The sequence below is a fragment of the Excalfactoria chinensis genome, chromosome 2 (assembly GCF_039878825.1).
Source record: "Excalfactoria chinensis isolate bCotChi1 chromosome 2, bCotChi1.hap2, whole genome shotgun sequence".
Taxonomy (NCBI): Eukaryota; Metazoa; Chordata; class Aves; order Galliformes; family Phasianidae; genus Excalfactoria; species Excalfactoria chinensis.
The window spans coordinates 53,130,457-53,154,293 of record NC_092826.1 but is presented as its reverse complement, the minus strand read 5'-3'; the positions used below and the strand labels follow the sequence as shown (position 1 = coordinate 53,154,293).

At 36.1% G+C, this 23,837-nt stretch overlaps 1 protein-coding gene across 1 annotated transcript in view; it reads right to left on the bottom strand.

Annotated features, from left to right (window-relative positions):
* Positions 1-11,227: 11,227 nt before the first annotated feature.
* The window catches only part of DOK6 (docking protein 6), a 232,577-nt gene continuing 219,967 nt past the window's right edge, over positions 11,228-23,837 (bottom strand). The window contains exon 8 of the mRNA XM_072329206.1: positions 11,228-11,585. Within this exon, the coding sequence (XP_072185307.1) occupies positions 11,446-11,585 (140 nt within the window). The 3' untranslated portion in view covers positions 11,228-11,445. The remainder of the gene's footprint in view (positions 11,586-23,837) is intronic.

The following is a 23,837-nucleotide window of genomic DNA, read 5'->3' as shown; positions in this document are numbered from 1 at the left end:
CCAGTTGATGAAGATGTTATCATGAAAGCTGATAATTATATACGTCTGCATTCTATGAACTGTATGCCTGGCCCACCAATGCCAGATTCCCCTTTTCTCTTGTAACATTAGTAAAAGTGTGACTGAATATGACTTTTCTTTTGGAAAGGTGATGGGGGAAGGCATCATCAGTCTGCCTGCAAAACAGTTACTGGTTCAACTTGGCTGGCTAAGGAGCATCAACAGCCTGACAGTGAAAAGCAGAATGTAATGCTTTCTTCATTTGCAAAGGAAAACATGAGTCTAGGATCTTGAGTGGACACAAGACTTCTATGAACTATTTGAGTGATGATAGTGTCATATCCTACACTTCACCTAAAAATCTAAAAACATAAACCAGAGTCCTTCAACCTAGCATTAAATACTTAAATTCTTTTACAGTGTCAAACACCATTATAAAACATCTCATTTTGGTTTTGCGTACTCCTGAACAAGGACACATACACATTACGAGGGATATATTTTTCCTTTCACTTCTTGAAGGTATTCAGATATATAAATGCTTGCATGTGCAATTGATGAGGATACACAGACCTGTACTATTAATAAGTTGGTTTATTTCCTGAGTTATCGTATGTCAAAGCAGATAATTCTAAGTTGTGCACAGCATTACAAGTAAAACCCTATAGCATTGGGTCATTTCCTTGATGATTCCATTTATATTAAAATGCCAAAATGATGATGTAATGAATTAGATTATATTGAAGATCTCAGTTGGAATCCTGATATGGAAATATCCATAAGCCGAGAAGTTGCTATTGATTCACTGTTTGTAGAGACACTCAAAACACCTCCCTACTTCACTGAAGGGGGAGAGGTGGAGGTTAAGAGTCTGTAATACCGGACTGCTTTTATTATATCTGGTAATGCCCTTATTTCTTGCTTCCCCTGGTGCTTTTTGCTTGTCTGCATGCTTTCTTTTTTTGCTTTTTTTTTGTTTTCCAAAATAATTGCTTTTTTTTTTTTTATTTTTCTGAGATTTGAGGAAGAAAAAAAAATCTGTAGTGCACATCTTTGCAGATATTTAATCTAGTTTAATTCAAATTCCATAAACATATTACTTCTATCAAGATAGTCCACAGGGAAAATCACATTACATGTAGCATAATAAGAACAGTATTATTATTATTTTTTTTTCATAAAGCAAACCCAAAACAATAGTTTCATTTTTGTATCGTTGTAATATCAGTGAACAGCAGCTGAACATGAGACTGATACAAACAAAAGCCAAAAGGAAAACAATTCACACCTCATCAATATTCTCTGTGGTTTAAAATACAAGTAAGTTATGCACAAGGAAAACCTCCAGAAGTGTCATTGGAAATGAGATGCTGAAATTCTTTAAATGCTTTATGAGTCTGGGAGGATGGGACCTAGTGAGAGCCTGTTTGCTGTGAATGAGTATGGATTATGCAAATAGGCTGTCCTGTGCAGAATAATACAATCTGTTGTTTATTTGTGTTTAATTTCGGAACTTCCCATAGATTTGCCTTTCTCTTTTGGAAACTGTTACTTTTTTGTGGGGAAAAAATGACCAACGCTAACTTGGAAATTTTACCTTGAACAGTTCCTGTGATACTTAATTCTGTATTACTGGCTCAGATAGTTCAAAGAGAAAAAAAAAAAAAAAAAATCAAGGAAGAAACATGGCATGGCTATGGATAGCAGATAGCTCAAAACACTATCTCAACTGTCCATTTTGTTGTTTTAAAGTCCTAGAAACTCTACTGAAACGAAATAATGATAATAAAGCATTTTTCCATTATAGAAGAGTGACTCGAGTCACTGAGTAACTACTTTCTGTGCAACAGGAAAATGGACCTATGAGATTTTAAGAAAAGGAAAACTAGGCTTCTTTTCCATAATAATAAAAATTCGTATTTTGCCATCATGGTTTATACTGGCTGAAAAAGGCAGCTGTTTAAGCCTTGTGTACAAAGGAAAATTCAATTTTTGTTACTTTTAGTACCTTTTAGATTAATAGAAATATTAAGTCTTTAAAGAGCTTAAACTCATATCATTTGTAAAAAAAGAAATCAGAGAAAAAGAAAACATTCAATTCTTATTATTTTATTTATTTTAATGTAAGACAGGCAGTCACCAGACTTTGCAATGGGGAGAATACTAAAGCAACTGTCTATGAAAGGCGGTGCAAGTTAGAACAGTAAGATACTACATGACCTCTTGTTGCCACATCTTTCTTTATGTCAAATATGTCCCTATACCTTAAAGAGCTCCCCTGACCTTCTAATATATTCATGACAGTGACTGTTCTGCTTGTCTTTCCATCTTCTTTGGCTGTGCATTTTTGGGTTAAATGCACCAGTTAGGAAGCAGTCTGCTACAAGGGCTGGATCCAGTGAGGAATGGGAGAACATTCTACAAACTCCCACTTAAGGAAGAGTAGTCTAACAATCCTCCATCCAATTCCACCTAACCTAAATTCCCAGGCACCTTTTCCATGAGACACCTTAAGTATTGTAATGACTGTCAGAAATAATTACTTTAAACAACTGTGCTACACAAGCAAACCAACCGCCTATTCTTCGGGTCTTGGTTTGATCATAGGTAGGTGGCTGCTTACTATAAAGATTCAAATAAGGAAACACACTTCAGAAAAGGAAAAGATTTTGAAGGACTGATCTCAATATCAGATTCATTAAGCACTGGGATAGGCTTCTCAGGGAGGTGGTTAAGTCACCATCCCTGGATGTGGTGTTCAGGGATGTGATTTAGCAGAGGGTTGTTAGTTACGGTAGTACAGTTTGGTCATGGTTGGACTCAATGATCTTTAAGGTCTTTTCCAACCTGAGTGATTCTAACCATAAAGACCTTTGGGATTCAGGGCTCTGTTTATTTTCTTTTATAACTACATATCATGTCTCTCTAAACCTTCCATGTCACTGAGCTATGTAAAAGTTAAAATCAATGGTACTTATTTACACCAGCTAACACTGCCTCAGTGAGTACTCCCCAGCACAAGTGGAAGAAGGCTTATTTCCTTTAAAGTCCAAATGCTCAATAAAATTAATCCCCTGAACAGCTCTGTAAGTCTGATACTACGAGTTAGTTCCAAATCCTCCCTTCAAAATAGGCTGGAGAATCCAGGAGTAGAAACTACATATCAGGTTCACAGAGTACATTATTTAACATGAAAGTACAGCAATTCAACACACATTTCAATTACTCACACATTCCTGAAGAACTGGGCTAGAGCACAGAATAGCTGAGATTATGATGTGTCTCCATGGGTGTGCCGTTCTGGGATGTGATGTCAGAGTACATGTGAGGGGTCAGGGTCAGGGTGGTCACTTTCCATTTGACATCTAGTATGAAGGGTCCCACCCTGAGACTACAGACACAGTGGTCTTCAAAGCACTGAGACTGATTAGTTTTTTCAGTGGTAAATGACATATCACATGTTTCTGCAACCACAGTTGTTTCATACAGCTTCCTGCATACCAAAACAGCCAGGGACTACTGTAGGCTGCAGCAGACACACCCCATTCTAACTCTCCCTCTTGAAGCTGGGCTCCTGTACAGAAACAACTCATACTTTAAGGACTAAGAAGAAGAGCCAGGAGTGGGCTCACAGCACCTAGTAGGGTGCTCCTCCAGCAAGAACATTCTCATTTTTGTTTTCTCCCATAATGCTTTGTTTTCTCCATTCTAGTCCTTCCATACAGAATAACGACTGATGAGAGAAGGGTGAGAACATGGACAATTATAGGACAAATACATAGGAAGTCTGTGAACACTTCCTTTGAAATAAGAGAGCCTCGGATTTATTGAGATAGCGTCAGCTATGTGAGGCTGGGAGGCTACTGGAGCAGACTGCCGCCATGCCACTGTGTCACTGTTCTGATGAACTACAAAGGTGGAGTTTCACCTTACTGCCTGTGCCTGGAACATAAGGGTCAAGCTAGAAATTGCAAAGGAAATATAGAAAGTTATTTACAGCAAGTTTCAAAAGATTAGTATTTATTAGCTCCACATCAACACTGTTAGCCAGAAAAATTAGATAAAATGACTAAAATAAATTTCTAGCTCTGTGACATTTTTTGTCTAATTTTATGCTTGCTTAAAACAATAATTGTGTAGTTTTAGAAAAAAAAAAAAAGTATTTTGGTGATTCTGACAGAGATTTATCACTTTTCTTAACAGTTTATTTACTTACAAAGTTACGGTAAGTAAATCATTGATCTTATGAAGCAGTAAGTTTTCTAACATGATTTAAATGACAAACAGCTTATCATGCTGAGATACAGTCATATAAATACACAGGATCTTTTCCTTTTGATCTTTCTCTGAAAAAAAAAAAACAGTCTGAAGCAGACATCTATTAGTTCATTCTAAATTTCCATAACTTACACAAAAATCACATTAAGGGAGGACTTTTCTCACAGAACTTTGTTGAATTATAATTGGAAGCATAAATGGGAACACCCGTGTACCTATTTTTTATGCATCATAAAATGCAAACACTGCTGCTATTATCACAAATCTGATCAGCTCTCAAATACTCTTTAAGTCATATTTTTAGCAATATCTGGCTGCAGAATTGTATACTAACAGTTACAATGCATTGTGTATATTTTTGAGCACTAGATTGCATAATGCACTTAAGCTGGGCTCTTGGCTCTTCCAGCCCTGTTAGGGAAAATGGACTGAGCGCTTCTAAGCCTATTGCATAGAGTGTCATAGAGCTGTGGGTTGTGTTAAACACAAAATATTGTTCCCAGTGTTGATAAAATCAGAAGTTGAATGTTCTGGAAAGTTGTACTGCACTCAACATGATCCAGTGCTATCTGCTAAAATTCTCCTAAATTCTCCCAATCTTTTTAAAGATTAACGTTTTGGTTTTAATTATTACTATTTTTTGATCATTTCTTACCTTATTCTTATAATTTTCATTAGATTTCAGATCCTTTCTTTCTAAAATAGTGTTCTGCAAAGAAGGAAAAAACCTCAAAGCAGTGAAAAAGTGAACATATGTCATATTTGAGTAGAAAATCATATTAGATTTTTTCTGCGTTGTCTGATTTTTCCTTGTAACCATCTTAAATCAGTTAGGCTTACAAAAGGCAGTCCTAGAACATAAATATCTCCTGTCACAGGCTGTCATCTACAGAAACTCAAAAAATGCAACAATTAACATCAGTGAGGACAGCTCTATTTTAAGTATATTTCTTTTTTCTGTTTTAGACATAGGAGCCCCAATAAGAATAAACATTTAACTGAAGCCTTTAGTTTTGTTATTGGTATCAAACTGCCAAGTCAATTGATTAATACTGTGCTGTTTTCTATGTACGCTGCAGTCTTGCTGTCATACAATCATAAAAAGATTGAAAACAACATGCAGCCCATATTAAAAACAAGGGTTAACTTCAGTCATGTCAAATACTGTTAAGAGTATTTCACTGCTGTGAAATGTATCCATTCTCTTGACAATCTCAGGACTGTAGGAACAGAATGAGGTAAATCTGTTGAACCTCATGAGGATTTCTGTACTCAAGGAAAAAAATGAAACCTCAACTCCTGTTTGGGACTTCCATTGGATTTAAAAAGATTAACTCCTTCATCTTAAATAGCATATTGGATTTTGAGCTTTCATTTCCTTAAAAAGGAATTTTCTTCTCCATTGCAACTTGCAAAATTCAAATCAATATTGACGTTTTAACATGTTGTAATTGTAATACATCGTGCTTAAATATTACCTCCTTTCATATCTGTTTTAACCATATCCATAAAAATCCATCAAACTGTGTATGCATGTGAATATGCTAGAAGTATATTTGTAAAGTGGAATCTCCATTTTCTGAGAAACCCTTCACCTCTGGACAGTAATATTTAGGTTTCAGAGAACATGACATTTCAATAGTTGCTAAATACACAGCAGCTTCACCTATCACCTTTCGCTGTCCTGTAAGGGCACCGGAATGGACAGACTTCCAGTTGCTGCAGCCAGTTTGACAGTGTCCTTGGACTTTTATTTCACCATGTGCCTGCACATGCTTCCAGGATAACACACACCTTTATCTAAAATGAAGAGCGTTTATTTAGAATATCAAAAACAAACACAACATCCTTTACGGATTTCAAGACTTTGCATTTTCAGCATTAATATATCAAACCTCATACCCTTTGAGTTTAAAGTTTTGCCACCTAAGTCGTGTGCCCAGTTATTACCTCCTGCTAACAAAGCATAGCCCTGTTGTCAGTGGGGAAAAGTAAAGGGTTCTAATATATACAAGTTGTGAAACAAGTTGGTTTGGAAAGAGTCACAAATATTTGGATGATGTATGGAAAAACAAAATGTTCCAGTGCTGTTGGATCTGTTCCTATAATCAAGAAACTTCTCACACTAGAGTCCACACTACTCTGTATGTGGCTAAAAGCCATGAATATTTATTTTCAGCAGGTATAAAAGGAGATAAACACACACTGATATTACACCCTAAAAGGCAGATTAATTGGAACACATTCCTCATTTCTTTTGAGGAAGAAATGGTAGTAAATAAATAACACCGTATTTCATGCTAGAAAGCACAGCCATTTAAAAGACTTATATTTTGTCATGGATAACCATCCTGCAGTTTCTAGGTTACCAATTGAAAATTAATGAATGTGGCTGGTGAGCTAAGTCTGAGTAGAGGTTTATATGCTACAGGCTGATGATTTTTTTCTAGAGATCAAATAGCTCAAAAATCTGTACTCCTCATGGTATTGCATATTACGTTAGAGATCAAGAGCTGAACAAGCATGAAGTTCATTCCTTTTCTGATAAATGCAATAGAGAGATCTGACTAATGCTCTTTTTTTTTTTTTTTTCTGTTTGTCATGAACAGGTGAGGGTTTTCACAGTCTGCCTGCACTTAGCAACTCCTAAATAAGTGGGTGCCACAGGCTGTATGCATGCTATACATTATTGCGGGCTGTATGCATGCTTTAAATTATTGCTATATAGAGCACTTCAAAAGATTTCTGACCTCAGGTAATTTCAGCCCCTCTTCCAGCACAGTCTTATAAGTTTAGAACAAGGCTTGATTAGATATGTGTTTCCTACTCCCCATAAGGATTTCTATTCATTTGTGAAATGAAGTATTTTTCTCAAAATGCTTTGGAAATTACTGATACAGACTTTTGACAAAATGAAAGAGAACAGCTCTTGTTGCTGTCTAACAAACTTCTTTGGTTTGTTGATATGTTCCCAAGCTTTATTTGTTAGCTTTAGGGAAAAAAAAAAGAGAGAGAAAAAAAGAATTTTGCATAAGCTGGTTTCATGTGAAGACCTGCAATCAGAGTCCAACACAGAAAGCAGAGCCTGAACATTTATTCAGGAAGGCAGGAAACTCCATGTTATGACATATTTCTTACATCAGTAGGCAAATTTACTCCAATAGATCATATTCACAAATGATTGAAGCTATTAATAATAAAATGTAGCCATATAAAAAATGTGGCTACTCAAGTACCTTAGCACTATTTTATGACTTACTACTAGGCTCCTTCAGTTTCTCCTTTTCTACACCATGTGACTTCAAAATGAAGAGTACTAGCATGCATCAATTCATAATAGTCAGTTAGGAGGTATTGGTAACTATATTTAGCAATGCTGTGTGTCATTTGTTTATAGGGATAAATGCATTCATTGTAAAGGTCTTTAAAAAAAAAAAAAAAGTCACACTTGTAGCTATATATTTTTCACATTTCCTCAGAACTGGGATGAAAACAATCACCTTACATTAATTTTAACATTTTGTAAAGTACTAATACTAAGTTCCCTTTTCGCCAGCTGTAGCTGGCTACCACTGAAGACATGTTGTCGCCCTCCTTCTTCTCTCAGCTCACTGGCTGAAAACAGAGAGATCCTCTCAGGTCAGGAGAGAACATATTTCCTTGCACATGAGGACAGCCGAGACTTGAACAGGGGCCAGTAGGGCCCCTGGGCCTGTCTATAGCCCCTTGTAGTCTCTAGGCAGGCAGCTCTACCACGTGTGCCAAAAAGATAGCTTTCCTTCTGGCAGAACCACTAGGAGCTGCCCAAAGCTGTCTCAGTGGGGAATCACTTAGGTTATTGACAGGCATATGCCAGGAATCAAAGCGATTCCATGAAAACCATTTTCTGGCAAACTGTTGGCCTAGTGCCTGCCTGCTTCTCATGAAGATTTCCTGAAGAACAATTTTGGAAGTTGGACAAATACACAAGTTACAATGGTATCATCTGCTGTTCTGGAGTGGCACAAATGGCAAGTGCCACTAGACACAGAATACCTTTGTGGTTCAGATACTCAGTTTGCTTTGACTGTGTTGTAGTATGTTGTGAAGTTGTATCCTTGTCTTCAACTTCCTGTGTGCTTGTGCTTACTGTATGCGAGAAATAGGTTCTGAAGAGGTCAGCTTTGCTTTTGTTGATAACATTCTTGAGTTTCCCCTGGAATTCATTTTCTGTCTGTTGCTACTAGATGAAATATCTTAGATATTTATAAACAGGACAGCTGCATTATGTAATGAAAGGAAAATATTTACAGAATCACAGAATCACAGAATTGTAGGGGTTGGAAGGGACCTCTAAAGATCATCGAGTCCAACCCCCTGCCAAAGCAGGCTCCCTACACCACGTTGCACAGGTAGGCATCTAGGTGGGTCTTGAATATCTCCAGAGAAGGAGACTCCACCAACTCCCTGGGCAGCCTGTTCCAGTGCTCCGTCACCCTCACTGTAAAACCTCATGTGGAGAACCATGTGGACAGCATTGACAACTCTAGTATGTTATTGGGATGCCAGCTGTTCTTTGTGCCTTTCTTGCTGGCATGTTGTTTTCCTCTCAGCAGGAGAGGACTTACAGCAAGACATTTAGTAAAACTCCTTTATGTGGCCAATGTGTTCAATATATATTTTTTGAAATAGCATCTACATTTTCACTACTGAGGCAATATTTAGGCAATAGAGGAAGACAAAATCACCTGAGAGAGCTGGGGACCTTTTTGCAAGCAACGAAAAGTGTGCACTATATAGATCTGATGTTGTCATCCAAACATAGCTAAAGCACTAGATTTAGGATTTAGATTCTGAAAGTGTATGGGCACTGGGTCTGCAAAGGAGTTCTGATAACAATCCTATTTTGCCTTTTATCTTTTTGGGGGCTATGGAAAATATAAAACTATTAAATGACTGGTATTCAAGTCACAGAGGAAAACAGTTCATGGATATGGCATAAAAAATGCAAAAGATACTGGAAATATAATCTAAGGAATTTTAAAGAAAATAAATGCTTTTAGGGCAAGTGAAAGAATCACAGTTGAGTAGAAATAAAAATAATTGGCCAGTTCCTCAAAAGACATATATTTGGCAAAGCTTCCTAGATTAACAGCATTATACCAGTATTATATCCTTTTGTATCACATCTCCCATATAACATTTGTAAACTTGATTTTTTCCCAAAGCAAAATGTCAACGAAAATTTTCTTAAATTGGAGTGTGAATGAAGCTTCCTTGATGGGTAAAGCCCAGGGAGCACCATGGGTGTAGCTCCCTGACAGCGTGGGAGAGCAGTTTTTCATTTTATTTCATCAAAATATTCTCTGTAGGGAGCCATTCTATTCCTGAGTATGGCAGCACTGTGAGAAGGAGAAGAGGCAGTGAATGAGACAGGAAAAGAGAGGAAAAATAAATAAAGTTGATTGTGGTGGGGTAGAAGTGTTTCATTCAAGCGGATCACAAAGCTTTTTTATTCAGCAGCTGTTCACTGAGGTGTAGAAAGCTGTAAGTCTGCAAAGTCTCTTTAGTCTGTAAAATGGTTGGAGAAAAGCTGGACATACCGTATCAGTAAAAGTTTAATCAAAAGCAGAAGTATTTTTTTGTACTTTTTAATGCATATATATTTATAGATGTATATATATAAAACAACCTGACAGCACTTTCTTCAATCAAATTATAGTACATAAAACCGATTGTTTAATTGGAATAGAGTATATGTGTCTCGTCCTTGATATGCTTCCTTGACATGTCCTGAGAAACAACTAATGAAAATAATTCCTCTGGTAATCATGGCAATCAGTTTCATACTGGGAACAGAATGCAAGGCCTGCTCGTGTGATAACAAGAGAGCTGATTTTTCACATTTTCAGATATTTCAGGGCATCGTGAGAAGTACATACATATTTGATATCACCTACAGAAATCTAAATATTCATGATAGACAAAACTTATTCCCCACCTACAGGTATGCCTTCCAACTTATTCGCTCATTACCAATTACAAACACACCTACTACATTTCACTTTTGAAAGACATCTTCCAAAGACAGAAAATTTCCATTGAGATGTACTCATCATCCTTTTCAAAGTAAACTGATGCATACATCAGTTCACACAAGGTACAATGTGCATCTAAATCAGAAATCTGAGAAGGAAACAGGAAAAGCAAAGAAAGGCTGACCAGAGACAAAGGATCAGAACTCAGCTTCTGTATCATGTCTGGCCCAGTCATCAAACAGGAGGTCGCCAGCCAGGGAGACAGCCCAGGTATACTTGCTTGAAGAACAGGGTTTCTTTGCTTTTTAAAGTTATGCTTGCAGGCACTGTTACTTAAATAATTTGCAAATGGTAAAACTTAGCAGTCCTAAGGTTGGGACTTTGCTGCTCACGTGAACACTAGCAGCTCTTAGGGGCATTTATGAGTATGCTCACATTAGTAAAAACAGAATTTATGCCCGAGGAATTAAAAAAAAATAAAAATGTATGCAATGGGCAATAACTTTATCTTAGTACATCAAATTATATTCTCAACTAACAGCATCAGTTTGCCTCCAGTATCTATTGGAGCCTTACTCAAAAACCACTGGCCCTCTATGACAATCAGCAAACCTGCTTGGATCTAAAGGCAATGCCTGCAGTGCTTATGCTGCTTGTTTAACTGGCAATATTTCATTGAATCCAGCTGGAGTCAGTGGGCTACAGTGAGGACCTAAATGTATCACCAGTAAGGACAGACTGACCTGCTGATGGAGATGGGTAGGAAGACCCTGATGTCAAATGCACATTGTGACTGAGCCCCTTGACAGGGCCTTCTCTGGTCATGCAGAAACCTTCACACCAACACAGTTTCATTTGTTTCAACCACTTTCTTACAACACGAATGCTTGCCCTCCCCTCCCACCCTCCCTCCCCCCACCACCTCTGTCCTAAACATATTGACAGAAGGAATGGCAAAACAAATAAATAAAGACTTAGCCTCTACTTCAGGGAAGCTGCCTCTCCAGGTTCCCATCTTCAGGGTGGCCAGGCTGGAGCTGGTAGGCCTCAGTTTTCATGGCAATTGTGGGTGTGGAGGTGCACGCTGCTCCCTGGCCCTGGCAGCAGGCTCCAGGCTTGACTGTCTCTCTTGGCCAGCTGCCCCTGGCTGTCATTGCACGAGGCCCGAGCCATAGCTGAAGGTGTAGCTGCTGGCCAGCGAGAGGGACTGCTGGTGCTCCTCACCCTGCTCCGAGGGGTAGCTGGGAAATGTCTGTGCCCGGGACACCTTCGTTGAGCCCAAGCTATGACCTGTGGGGAGTATGAAAGATGTGTCAGAGAGGCAAGCCAAGGCTCAATGCTCTGGTTTGAGGAACCTTGCAAAGCAGGACTGGGATGCTCCAACACAAAGTCACGGTGTTTTGCATGTCTTCTGCTGCTTCTGGTGGTGCCACAGTGCCCTGGAAGCAGACCTATCCCATTGAAGCTGGAAAGAAGGGTTTTGGCAGCTCCCATATCACATGCAGGCAAGAGATGACTAGATGAGGCAGGAGATCCCCAGACCCAACACAAATGTTATTTAGGCTCAGCTTTTATTTTCAAGTTGCAGAATATTATATCCATATATTTCATACTCCATAAATCTCAGATATATTTCTTAGTTAAAGCTGATGCAGAACTAATGCAGTTATTTATCTAAAGACCTGTTTAAGTGGCAGGAGTTAAATGGAGATGGAATGTGCTCATATAGCAGAAGACTAGTTGATAAAAGGCTATGTGAGATCTTTTCTCGGTTAGATTTGAGAATTTTACATAATCATGACTTGTTTGCTCACAGTCAGGGAGATGGAGAATTGTTTGTGAAATTTTATGCAAATAATGTCAAGCATTAGAAGAGTACTTCTATGACTTGCTTCTGTACTTTGTTCAAAATTCCCTCTTGAAACTGAGTTTTAATTAGTAGCTAAACGTTACATTCCATAGCATGCATATTCATGCAAAGTATATTCTACATATTTTGGAAATGTGTATTTAAGTTTCTATTCCAAATGGTTAAAGAGATTGCTTTCTAAAACATTCTTTAATCCATTTATTATATGTTGGAAAACAAAATACTATTTTTCTGTTGAGCACATAGCTAGTAAAGAACAGCTTTAACAGACCATACACTTGTACACTGAAGAATTCAGCTCACATTGAAAGGTTCCAAAACAACTAGAAATTTTCTAGAATGCCTTAGCAGTACTTGCATTAAGAATACTGTTGACCAGACTTGGCAAAACTTTGTCATAACTGTTGTATCTGGAAAAGTTTGCCTGAAACAAGTTACTGACTGCCTCATGAGAAAAAATCACAGTTCCCCTAAAAATGAGTCTATACGAGCAATGATAGAACCAAGAGAGAAATAAAAACTAAATTAAAAACAGAATAAAACATACATCTCAGTGACACTGGAGACAAATATAACAACAGATGTAATTCCCAGTGGCATGGTAATGGTCATAAAATCCCCTACATAATACAACCAAGCGGAATGAATTTTGTATGCGTATTTTTACTGTTCATTTACTGGGTAGACATTGGCTATCAAAACTTGACTGATATACCAAGTTTAAACATTTCTGTTTCAAGCAACTTTTGCATCAAATTGAATTAGAATGTATGGTGAGATCTGTGAGATCTGACCTGCAAAGCAAAAGCATTGAAGAGCCTGTTAATACCTTGACAGTAGTCTTAAATGCTGTGCTTTGAGCAATTTTAAACTACATTAAGTAAGTAAAGCCTTAACGTTTCTTTAATTTGAGAACTGCAGCAAAATTCCTGTTGACTTTTAAAAAAAAAAAAAAAATTAATTCAGACAGAAACATTAAGTAACATGACCATTGGTTTTAACCTCGTGAATCAAATTTTTCCTTCTCAGGGAGTTAGAGTCATGCTTTCTTTTTACCCAGAAGCAGGAATAATATATTTTTAAATAGTGAATTATTGACCCATGTGAATGGCTGTGGATTTTTTTTAATACAATTAAAGATAAATAAAATATGTTGAAGTGACACTTTCAGTCCCTTTTTATATCTTTTCCCAAAATGTAGAAGAAAAACAATCAGTCCTCGTGACAGTGAGCAGAAGTAGACAGTAGTTACTCAATTGAGTTCCTAAACTTAAGCCATATAGCTTCTTTTTAATTCCCTGCTGTAGAATAGTGCAGTTTTATTGTAGTGATGAACAGTACCACTACTAAACTCATTTCTAGATAAGGTATTAAAGCAGTCTTTTAGATTACTGAAGATAAATTTGAACCTATTAAGTTTAAAAAGGAAACTGCATTCAGGTCTTCCATTTCTTGGATGTATGCCTCATCCCACAGCTGTTTTCAGGAATACAAAACTAACTCTTCTCTACAATTCTTCTCAAGTCAGCATAGGAGGAATTTGATTACCACAGTCTTTGTGACCTGAAGACACCAGCAGAATCAGGTAAGCTTTTTCCTGTGGCTTATGTACAAAATGTATTTTTGTTTCTGTTCTAGGACAGGACCTTGGTAAGTAATATTCAGTCTACATCATCCCCTATTTAAACTTACTCTCAGGATCATAGAATGCAATGAAGCTGTAGTCCAAAGCAATTAAGTATGAATGATTCATAAAGATAATTTAATGTAACCTGGAAAATTACAGCAAAATTAGATTTTTCCTGATCTTAATTATGTTGGAAGCAGAGCCAGTGTATACCAGGATCTTATTTCATGACATAGTGCCTATTTATAACAATTCTTCAGAGGAAAAACCCAATGGTTTCCTAGTAACAGCAGTGATTGATGTACATACAAGTAGATCGATCACTACTTCTAAGAGAAAACTTGCAGTACTCAGCTAAATTAAAAGAAAAAAAAAAAAAAAAAAAAAAGAGAGAGATGCAGGGGTAAACTGTAAGAGCTCCTTTACTGCTGCCTTTTGGGAAACATTTCTCTCTCTTTCTGAGATTCAGAATTCAAATTCTTCAAGAAACAAACAAACAAACAAACAAAAAACAAACAAACAAACAAAAAAACCAGGTGCCAAACCTCTTTCTTTCCTAAAGCAAAAAAAAGGTCACAGTTCTTTACAAATACAGGAATTCAAGAATCTCTCTCATCTGATAGCACTCAACTATGATGTACAACTCCTGTGTTAAATTCCACTCTGTCTGGGTAGGATTTTACATTACATTTCCTGTAGTGAAAAAAATCAGCTGAAAATGTTCCCTTCCTTCTCTTCTTTGCCCTCAGAGTTGCTCAGTTGTGCCACTGCGACTGTCTAAAAGGCTGCTTTGTAAAATAAAGAACTTTGGTCATCTGGCTTGCAAGAGTGTCCTACAGACTGTTGCACTGGCACAGCAGAGGAGCAGGAATGAGCAGCCAAGAGGAAGAGAAGGCAGGATTTTTTCTCAGATTGACTTTGGTTCCAGCTCGTTTGTTTGGGTAATGATGGCCTGTGAGCAATACGAAACCAAATTCAGGCAAATGAAATTGACGCCATGCTATTCAGCTTTCCAGTGCAGGACCATTTTAAAAGCTCTGTAGCTAAGATGTTCTGTGATGTATGTGTAAATTCTTACATTACAGTGATTAAAAATTAATTGGAGCAGAGAGTCCTGTGCATCAGCTTCTGTCGCAGATCCCTCTAAGTACCTCATATTAGATAGTTACTAGATGAAATAAAGAAACAGTCTTTTGCAGCTGCACAGCAAGCTTTCTTCTGGGATTTCCTAACCCCTGAACAGATGACTTTACAAACAAAATGATTTTCTTCTAGCGTAGTTTTACTTTTCTAAGTAATAATAACACACTTTATCTTTTAAAATAAAACTTGGCACTTCCATTCCCAAGATTATGAGCACAAAATTGAAGTCATTAAACTAAAGCCAATTAGATATGCAGATATTTTGGATATTTGTTCTTAGAAGTGGCTGAAGGAATAAACACTTTGCTTGCAAGTGTTACAGAAAATCATCATCGTTGAAAAGAAATTTCAGTGAACCAGTCAATATAAGCTGAGACCAAAAAGAAAAAGAAAAAAGAAGGAAAAAAGGTTGAAGAACTTGTCCCACTGTAAAGCAATCTCTGCTTTAGAAATATCTGCTGGAAAATTCTGGAGTTCTCAATGAATAGAACAGTCTGGAAACCAGTGAAGATGAGGTTTCATCCAGCAAAGATGGTGCAAAGAGGTGGAAAAAAAACCCAAGAATTAGCTAACAGATGTTTCAGGGATGAAATGTTAGTAAGAGATGTTTGTTGCTTTCTCACAGAGTACTCACTGGACAACAAATGCAGCTCTGTAGCCAGAAAAGTTCACAGAACTAATACCAGCCTTTAGTCTAGATTTGTGTTCTCTAAGGGCTTTTCCAACAGCTGTGAAAGCTCCTGGGTAATATGAGAGGAGGTCCATAGATTGACCTAAGGATATGGTTTCAGTGGGGAAGAGCATTTTGAGATGGTTCAAGCTTTAATATTATTTATTAAGACAAAATGGGGAGGGTGTTGTAGCTATGCAGTGAAAGTTCACTAGGGAATGAAACTGTTATTGAAAGAAACTAAAACTGCTTATTTCCGATAGAGGCTTTTATCCTTCTAAGACCTTTTGTTGTGAAGAAAGAGAGTCCACATTTTATTTTGGATAAAGAAAATGGTTCCCCCCCCCCCCCCCCCCCAAAAAAAAAAAAAAAAAAAAAAAAAGGAAAAAAAAAAGGAAAAAAAGAAAAGAAAAACCAACAACCCTGCTACAATCAGAAATCAGTTAAGTGGCTATTATTGCAACAAAAAAGATACTTTTATTTTATGCAGAAAATAAATGATTGCTGTTATCCTATTTATAAATTGATACTGGTTAAAATTCTGCCAACTCTCTGTATTGAATATACAGTGTCTTCTATTGAGCTATTGATGACAAAGCAGCTTTTCCTTTTCTGCTGTTAGATGATTGGAATAACTAAAGCAAAGTTTCATAGCAGGATGAACTGCTACAAAGCAAAACATTTATTTTGCAGTAACTATGTGGTTGAATTGGAAGGGCATTAATTGGCACAGTGATTATTGTGCTGTCAGTCACAAAAAAATTCAACGGAAGGGAGCAGATGGAAACTGAAAAATAGCATAAAGTACATTACAGCACATTGATTTTCATACACTCATTGAAAGTGAAACTGTGGGCCTCTTTCAATTCCAAATACATTCACATTTTCTCTTGAATTTAACTGCTTTTGGAATTAAAAACAGTGTGAGCACAGCTGGGCTCCAATTTTTAATATTTTCTAAAACAATTTTGCATTTCATTTCATTAAATATTTATTTTGGAAAGGAAAATGAATGGTTCAAAATACTATTTTTGAAACATATAAAAATGTTATGTTTTTTTTTTTAATTAGAAGTATTTTTATTAGAAATAATTTGAATCAATATATATAAATTGATCCTAGAAGATACAGAAAAATACATCAAGAGAATGTATATATTTAAAGAATGCATGTGAGAAAGCTCTTGAATTTTGAAAATTTAATAATTACTCTCGTAATTATTTTAATTTTGTTTAAAATTTTAAGTGAAATGAAGAATATTTTTTGCTAACATCAAGATCAGTCAGCACCTGAGTAGAATACATGTGGTACAGAGGTCTATCACTTTCCAGAACTGGAAGACTGTTACTTATTTTAATTTTTTAGCACTGGTATGAGATCACACTCTAGAGAGGAAGAAATTTTACTTGTGGAAGTGGAAAAGATTGTAAAACTGTCAGTTTAAAACAGATAAATTTACAATTGTATGGGAAACTGTTGATCACAGCCTAAACCTCTGATTAACCACCTAAGGCAAATAATGAGTCACCTGTGGGAGCACAGGTAAAGGTAATTCAGCTGTGCTACCGGAAGGAGTGGAGCTTGGCTCCATCTCTCCCAGATCTCATTTAAGGGCTGACTAAGGCAGGATCTCTTTCTCTGGGGATTGCTCCTTTGTGGAATTCACTGCACACCTTTGACATTGGTAAGCATTTTCCATTTTTCATAGATTATCTTTCTATCAAGATAATCTTTCATACAAAACATCTTTTTAATCTCTGTTTACCTTTTGACTGTGTAGTTGTATAGCTGTGCAACAATATATCCAATTGTTGTATCTTAAGGAAGAAGATTTCAATGTTGCAGCTTTGGCACAAGAATGCAGGAGGTTTATGATAAATATGTTTCTAAGCCAGTATTTTGAAACCAAATATGCATGTCCTTGTTTCAAAACCTACAACTAAAGCTCATTACTTTTTAAAATTATGTACAGGGAAATGAGAATGATTTCATCTGTACTTCTACCTGAAAGAGCAAGTATTGAAAAACACTACTATGTTAGATCACATAACTAATGTATTGAGTAGGCAGCAGATTGGTTGTTCAATAGATTAATTGTAGTTGTGTGTTGCAAGACAGTGCAACCTCATTCTTATATTGTATTTAAGCTGTATTTTACATTAGAAAATGTCTACTCTCTGTTCAAGATTACTTAAGCTCTCAGAAGAAGGTACAGCTCTTGCAGTAGAAATATCATAACATCAGCCACATATTTCCCAAAGACAAATAGCTTTACCTTGCTTCTACTTTTAATTGATTATTCTTTGTCCACTGGGCTTTTTTTTTTTTTTTCTTTCCAATAATGGATCTTTTTATTTACAGCACCAGCTTTCTATGTCTCTGCCTGCTTATAAATGGAGGAATGCCCTCTACTGAAATTCTCCCTCTACTTGTATGTCACACATTACCAATATTCTTTCCCCTTTTTATCCCCAATCCTGCAGCCAAAATATGATACGCATTTGGGAAAAAGTAATCTATTCTGCATCTCATCAGTTCCTGTGCTCCTCTGTAATTCATGTTTGTATGCCTGCATGCCAGAATCACGGGGAGATTAAATAAAGTATCCAGTCAAAGTGGCAATATGTTTAGTCCCACACTCTAAGCCAACATGCAGATAAGGACAGAAAGCTTGTACTTTGCCTCCTCCCATTGTTTTCTACATACATACTGCAGTGGTCTTTACACAGATAAACTGATTTATTCTTTCTAGTTTTTTGCTCTTGTGCTAGAGCTACATATGAGAACTGCTTCCTTCTTTCCCCTGTTCTCAGTTCATCTTGACTTCAACAAATTGAAGCATAATCATATTCTCACTTAACACAAAATTAGGCTACAGTCCAAGTTTGCTTCAAAACAGAGTTTGCCAGATGAAAACTGTCAGTTAGAAGGCTTTTCCAAGTTCAGTTTCAAAGAACTCTGCAGAAATGAAATTTTCTGCAATGATGCTTCAGTTATCAATCATAAACTATTTAACAGGGAAACCTGTTCTAAGCAAACCTTGCAGTGAGTAAGAAGTTGGAGCAAATTACTTCCAGACCATCTTCTATCCAAAACTATTCTTTGATGTGACACAATACTTCGTTTTCAGCCATTTTGCTTTCTGCAAAGAAACAAACTACTTTATTTTATATCACTTAACAAAAACACCCAGCTGTTTTTCGTAGCATTCTAGTTAAGAGGCTTGTGATTATTTATTTATTTTCTGAATCACTACCCATATGATATAAATTGTGCATAGTAGAAAAGTGACTATGGATAGAGCTTTTGTTTCATAATGAAGATTATGACCTCAAAGAAAAGCTTCTAAAGGGAAATATGTGTTCTTCAATAGTGAAATGCATTAAAATGATCAACTGGTTACTTAAGATTCTAAATATGATCTTGAATGAGTGCCCTAACAAAGCTGCCTAAGAAGGCCAAACACAATGTGCAAGGTTGCTAGCATCCCCAGCCTAATTTATTATTTCAGCCACGGACTCAGTCTACCAGAAACTAATACATTGCACACATGCTGCAAGAATAAGGTTTATTATGAGAATAATAACTTTGTTCCTGAACTCTATGCCTGTCCAAAGTAAAGTAAAATTATTTCATTTACCTCAAAAGTAAACAGAAACTATGCACTTTTACATGAAATGCAAGCACTTTCATTAAGCTCAATTCTGAATTAATTTTTTAAACAGAAACAAAACTGCGTCATTTTGTGTTAGCAGTACTAAATATTGCTAACTTAAATAAGAAAATGGAAGAGATAAAATTACTTCTGGTGACTATTACTTTTACTTCAAGGAACATTCAAACAGAGTAAGAATGCTGAGAAATGACAATATGACAGGAAAAAAAAAAAGCAAGAAATAAGAAAATGCTCTGGTCCTAAGTGCATATGGGAATGGCTAACATGGAGGAGTAAGAAAATAGCTAAGAAAAGCTCAGTTAAGAAGAAATTGATTTGTCTTTACAACGCTTTGCCTTATGGGGACATAACAAGCCAGCAAAATGAACCACTGGGAAAAATTATCCTTCTAGTGGAAAAATTCATAAGTGAGGAAAATATAAAAGCAGTGAAATGCAAATGATAGCTAAAGTGGCGTGGATTACTTTTGCTTCAGTAATGAATCATTTTCTGCCATCTTTAACTAGGTTAAGCTCTACACATGGCTGTCTTCTTTTGCTTCCTGTATAAAAGAACAGCAAGTCTGAGACAACAGATTGTTGATCTCTGTGCATAAATGGAATTTGGGTATAATTTTCTTTTCCATCCTTGAAATTTATATCTTCCAGAGGAATTGAAATAAATAAATAAATAAAAAAAAAAAATCTATGAATGCAGTGTTATTACCTTGGTTTACCAGCTTGTTAACTCCCTGTTGATTTTTCCTTTCCTAAAAATATTTTTACTGGATTTTTATCAAAGCTGAATGTCCGGTAACAACATGGTATTATCACTTACCATGTTAAAAAAATGAGCCTCTACATCTGCCACTGATTTAGCATTGAGCATCTTTCTAAAAATGCAATGCAAAAATGCAAATTTTTACACTGCATATCAGTTTGATCATATAGAGTTTTTCCCTGTTAAATATTTATGGCATTTCCAATCATGTTGACATTTCCCCTTGGATTAAAAAACCCCAACAACTACAAAGACATAAAGAAATTTTCTGAAACTACAGAGGTGAAGTGAAATAATGGATTTCTAATTTCATATTAAAATATCTAAAGCAAAATGAAGAGAAAAAGCCTAATTGACAAAAAAATGTTTAATGTATGAATACTGTCTTTGAAAATGGAATGCTACTGAAGGCTGACTGATAAGAACTAATCAGCATTTTTGGTGTTATAGTTCTGTTGATCTTTAGTTTGCCCAGTCCTTGATAGTATTTTCATTATAAATGCTGTGTTCACAAAGATTTATAACTGGCCTATAAAATTTGCCATAAAATGAAACTCAGTATGTGAGGTCTGAAGCCAGGGAACAAATCTGGTCTGACGGGATGGAGTGTGTACGATTTTCACCACATTTTACTCTTCCAGTAAAATACAGCTTTGACTGGAAAAAATGAAAGTAATTAAAAAAAAAAAAAAAAAAAAAAAAAAAAAAAGTAAAGCAGTACAGTTTACATTGCTTAGCATAGAAAAGGGGAGGGATAGTGGATTTACAGCACTCCAAATAGATATCTATTCTACAAATATTAATTTTCAAAAGACAATTTTATCATGTGAGTATCATGTGAGATCTAAAGACATACAAAACATGAAGGGATTTAGTGTGAGTGTGGCTGTACAGCTTAGCTGTTCCTTTGTCTCTCCCAGCATGTTTCTTAGCACGCCTGATAAGTGAGAGAAATATGGAGGTAAACAGTAACAAAACTAACCCTTACCAAAACCCAAATCCAAACCAACCAACCAAAACCAATATCCAGACCCAAACTCAAAACATGCTCAATTTCTGCTTGGCTTTCATTGTGGGGTCCAATGTTCTCCAGTTCTGGACTGTTCAAAGGAAGGAATATCCAGCTTTTAAAAATGGTTACAATGTATAATTATGTCTTAGATGACCTTAGAAAATTTTTGCACTACAGCTTTGTTCTCATTTGAGCTGTGTTCCTCACTGCAGAAAAGCTGCTACAATCACCAGCTGTTTTGATCATATACTTCTACCTCCATTACAGGCTCACCCTGTTAATGCACTTCCTCAGCTAGCTGAGGATGAACTTCTGTTCAAGCTCCAAAGATAGGAAAAATTCTTGGACTTGTTTGAACTTCTGTCATTTAAGGAATATAGCACTTATAGTGTAACATGGGGAATTAGTCTTGCTTAAATTTATTTTTCTGAGAAGCAGGGCAGAGGGTGGTTTGTAGGTGGTAAAAATTTTATCCCCATCTTAATAAAATGAGTTATTTAAAGTGACTAAAAATTTCCCATAATTATTTATTTATTTTTGAACCAAAGTTCAAACTTCAGAAAAGATAGTAGATCTCACATTAATATATGGAGGGATGAAACACTATTTTTAGGATTTCTACCTTCTAAATGCCTTTGTATTTTTTATTCAAGCATTTCAGCTTTCTTTGAAACAGTTTTTTATGAAATACTCTTTCAAAATATTACTTAGAGGACTTGGAAGTTATTTCATGCTACAACCAGGTAGTAATAGTAGATGCCATATAAAAGTGAAAATATTGTACTTGCTTAATTAGTTCTCTGGCAATGATTAAGAAGCTTCCTGGAATATGCAGAGAGAAAGATTCATCTCTTGAGCAGTTGTAAAGAAGAAAGCTAATTGTTTATTCTAACAACAATTTGAAATTATAGCTTTGCCTTAAGCTTAATTAATAGGACATAAGCCTGCAGGCATTTTATCCAAGATGTAAGGTTGCATAAGTCCCCTTAAACTCAGTCTGCCCTGGGAAGTGGTGGAGGAGTCACCACCCCTGGCCATTTGCAAGAAAAGGGCAGATGTCACACTGAGTGACGTGCTCTACAGCAGTCACAGGTGTTAGCTGATGGTTGTTCTAGATGATGTTATTGATCTTTCCATTCTTAATGATTTTAGTATGAAAACAAGACTTCATCTCTACAAAGAATGAATCACCGATAAACTGTAACTGCAAATTCAGGAATGCTTTGATATGTTTCCCTTAAAAAATAACAGAGACGTTCTGCAGAATAACACACAATTATGATACAAGTCTGTAAATGAAAACTGTTTCTTTGTCTAATGCTAAGACAATGAAAGCGTGATGATAGTTAGCTCTAACTTTTAAAAGATTATCACAGAGGTATGTTTTCATCTCATAGCTACGTTACAGGATTTTTTTTATTGTGTGTGTGTGAAAAACTCTTTCTGCTACCATCTGTACTGCAAAATCTCATCTTATGTACCTGTAGAAGGAGAACAGAAGAATTTTCCAAAGGAATAGTGAAACAAATAAGCTTGCACACACAAGAGAAAATAGTTTAGATGACAATATCACTACATATTTAATGCCTGTTTGTAAGATGAAGTTGTAACATTCTATCAAAAAATGTAATTAATGTTTTTCTACTAAAGAATTTTGCAAGCTGTTGTGTGTTTATTTTATATTCCAGAGAAGTAATGTAAGCTGAAATGGAAAAGATTGGCTAGAAAAAAATAAGAGTTCTTTTTCTATTTCTAATACTTCTAAAATTTGGATATGTCTTAGTCACTGCTTCATTTGCCTGAAGCAGACTTTTTGAATATTTTCTGAAGAATAATAACTTAATGGTCCTTGTAGTTTCACAGGATTTAGTTCAGATTTCTCATATTAAGCAGTGAACCCAGCCATGATTCACCAAACAGAAATAAAGAACCTTCCCTATCTACACTATCTCAGGGCTACGACACCAAGTTATCATGATATAACAGTTCATCTTGAATAGGACAATTTGACATCGACATGGTAAAATCTAAGCAACTTGAACAAACTCGGCAGTCTTATCTTCACCTGAGGAATTCACCTGAGCGATCTCAACAGGCATACTCCCAACTGCTGACATGGTAACAGTGACCTGTTCTAATCACTGCTATTTAGCTGAAGGTCTTAACATCTCCATGCTCTGTTCATTGTCCAGGCAAAGAGTTATTTTTCTTCTGAATTAAATATTCCATTATATTTAAAAATACTCATTTATTTATGATCATTAAAAGCACCACCTCAGATTTCATTAAATTTATTTACTTTCATTTCTTTACTTAGCCAAGTATTCTCTTGAGATAAATCAATACATATTGATCTGAATTAGAAATTCTACAGTTCTCAGATAAGAAATACATACACTGAAAAGAAAAAACAAAACAAAAAAAAAAAGTACAGAAAATTGATGTATGAAAGATAGGGCAAATGTGGGGTCTGAGAAATTCTCTAAGTATTAGGAAATCTGAGAAAACTAATTTAGGGGACAGATGCTCCAGATGACCAAATGTTTCCGTGCCTTCTTTTGAGTCACTGGGATTCAAGGCTACTGGTCGTGGTAGGTCGGTTTATTATACAGACATTGGACTGACATAGCAAGAAAATTCCTAGTTTCCTTTTCACAGCTAGACTTCTATGAAGCCACTGAAGGCGCTGGGAACAAAGGGAAGGCTTCTGTCTGTATTGACCGTAATAGCACTTTGAATTCTTTCTTTCCTTGCAGAGATTAGAAAGAAAAAGTGCATGGAAACA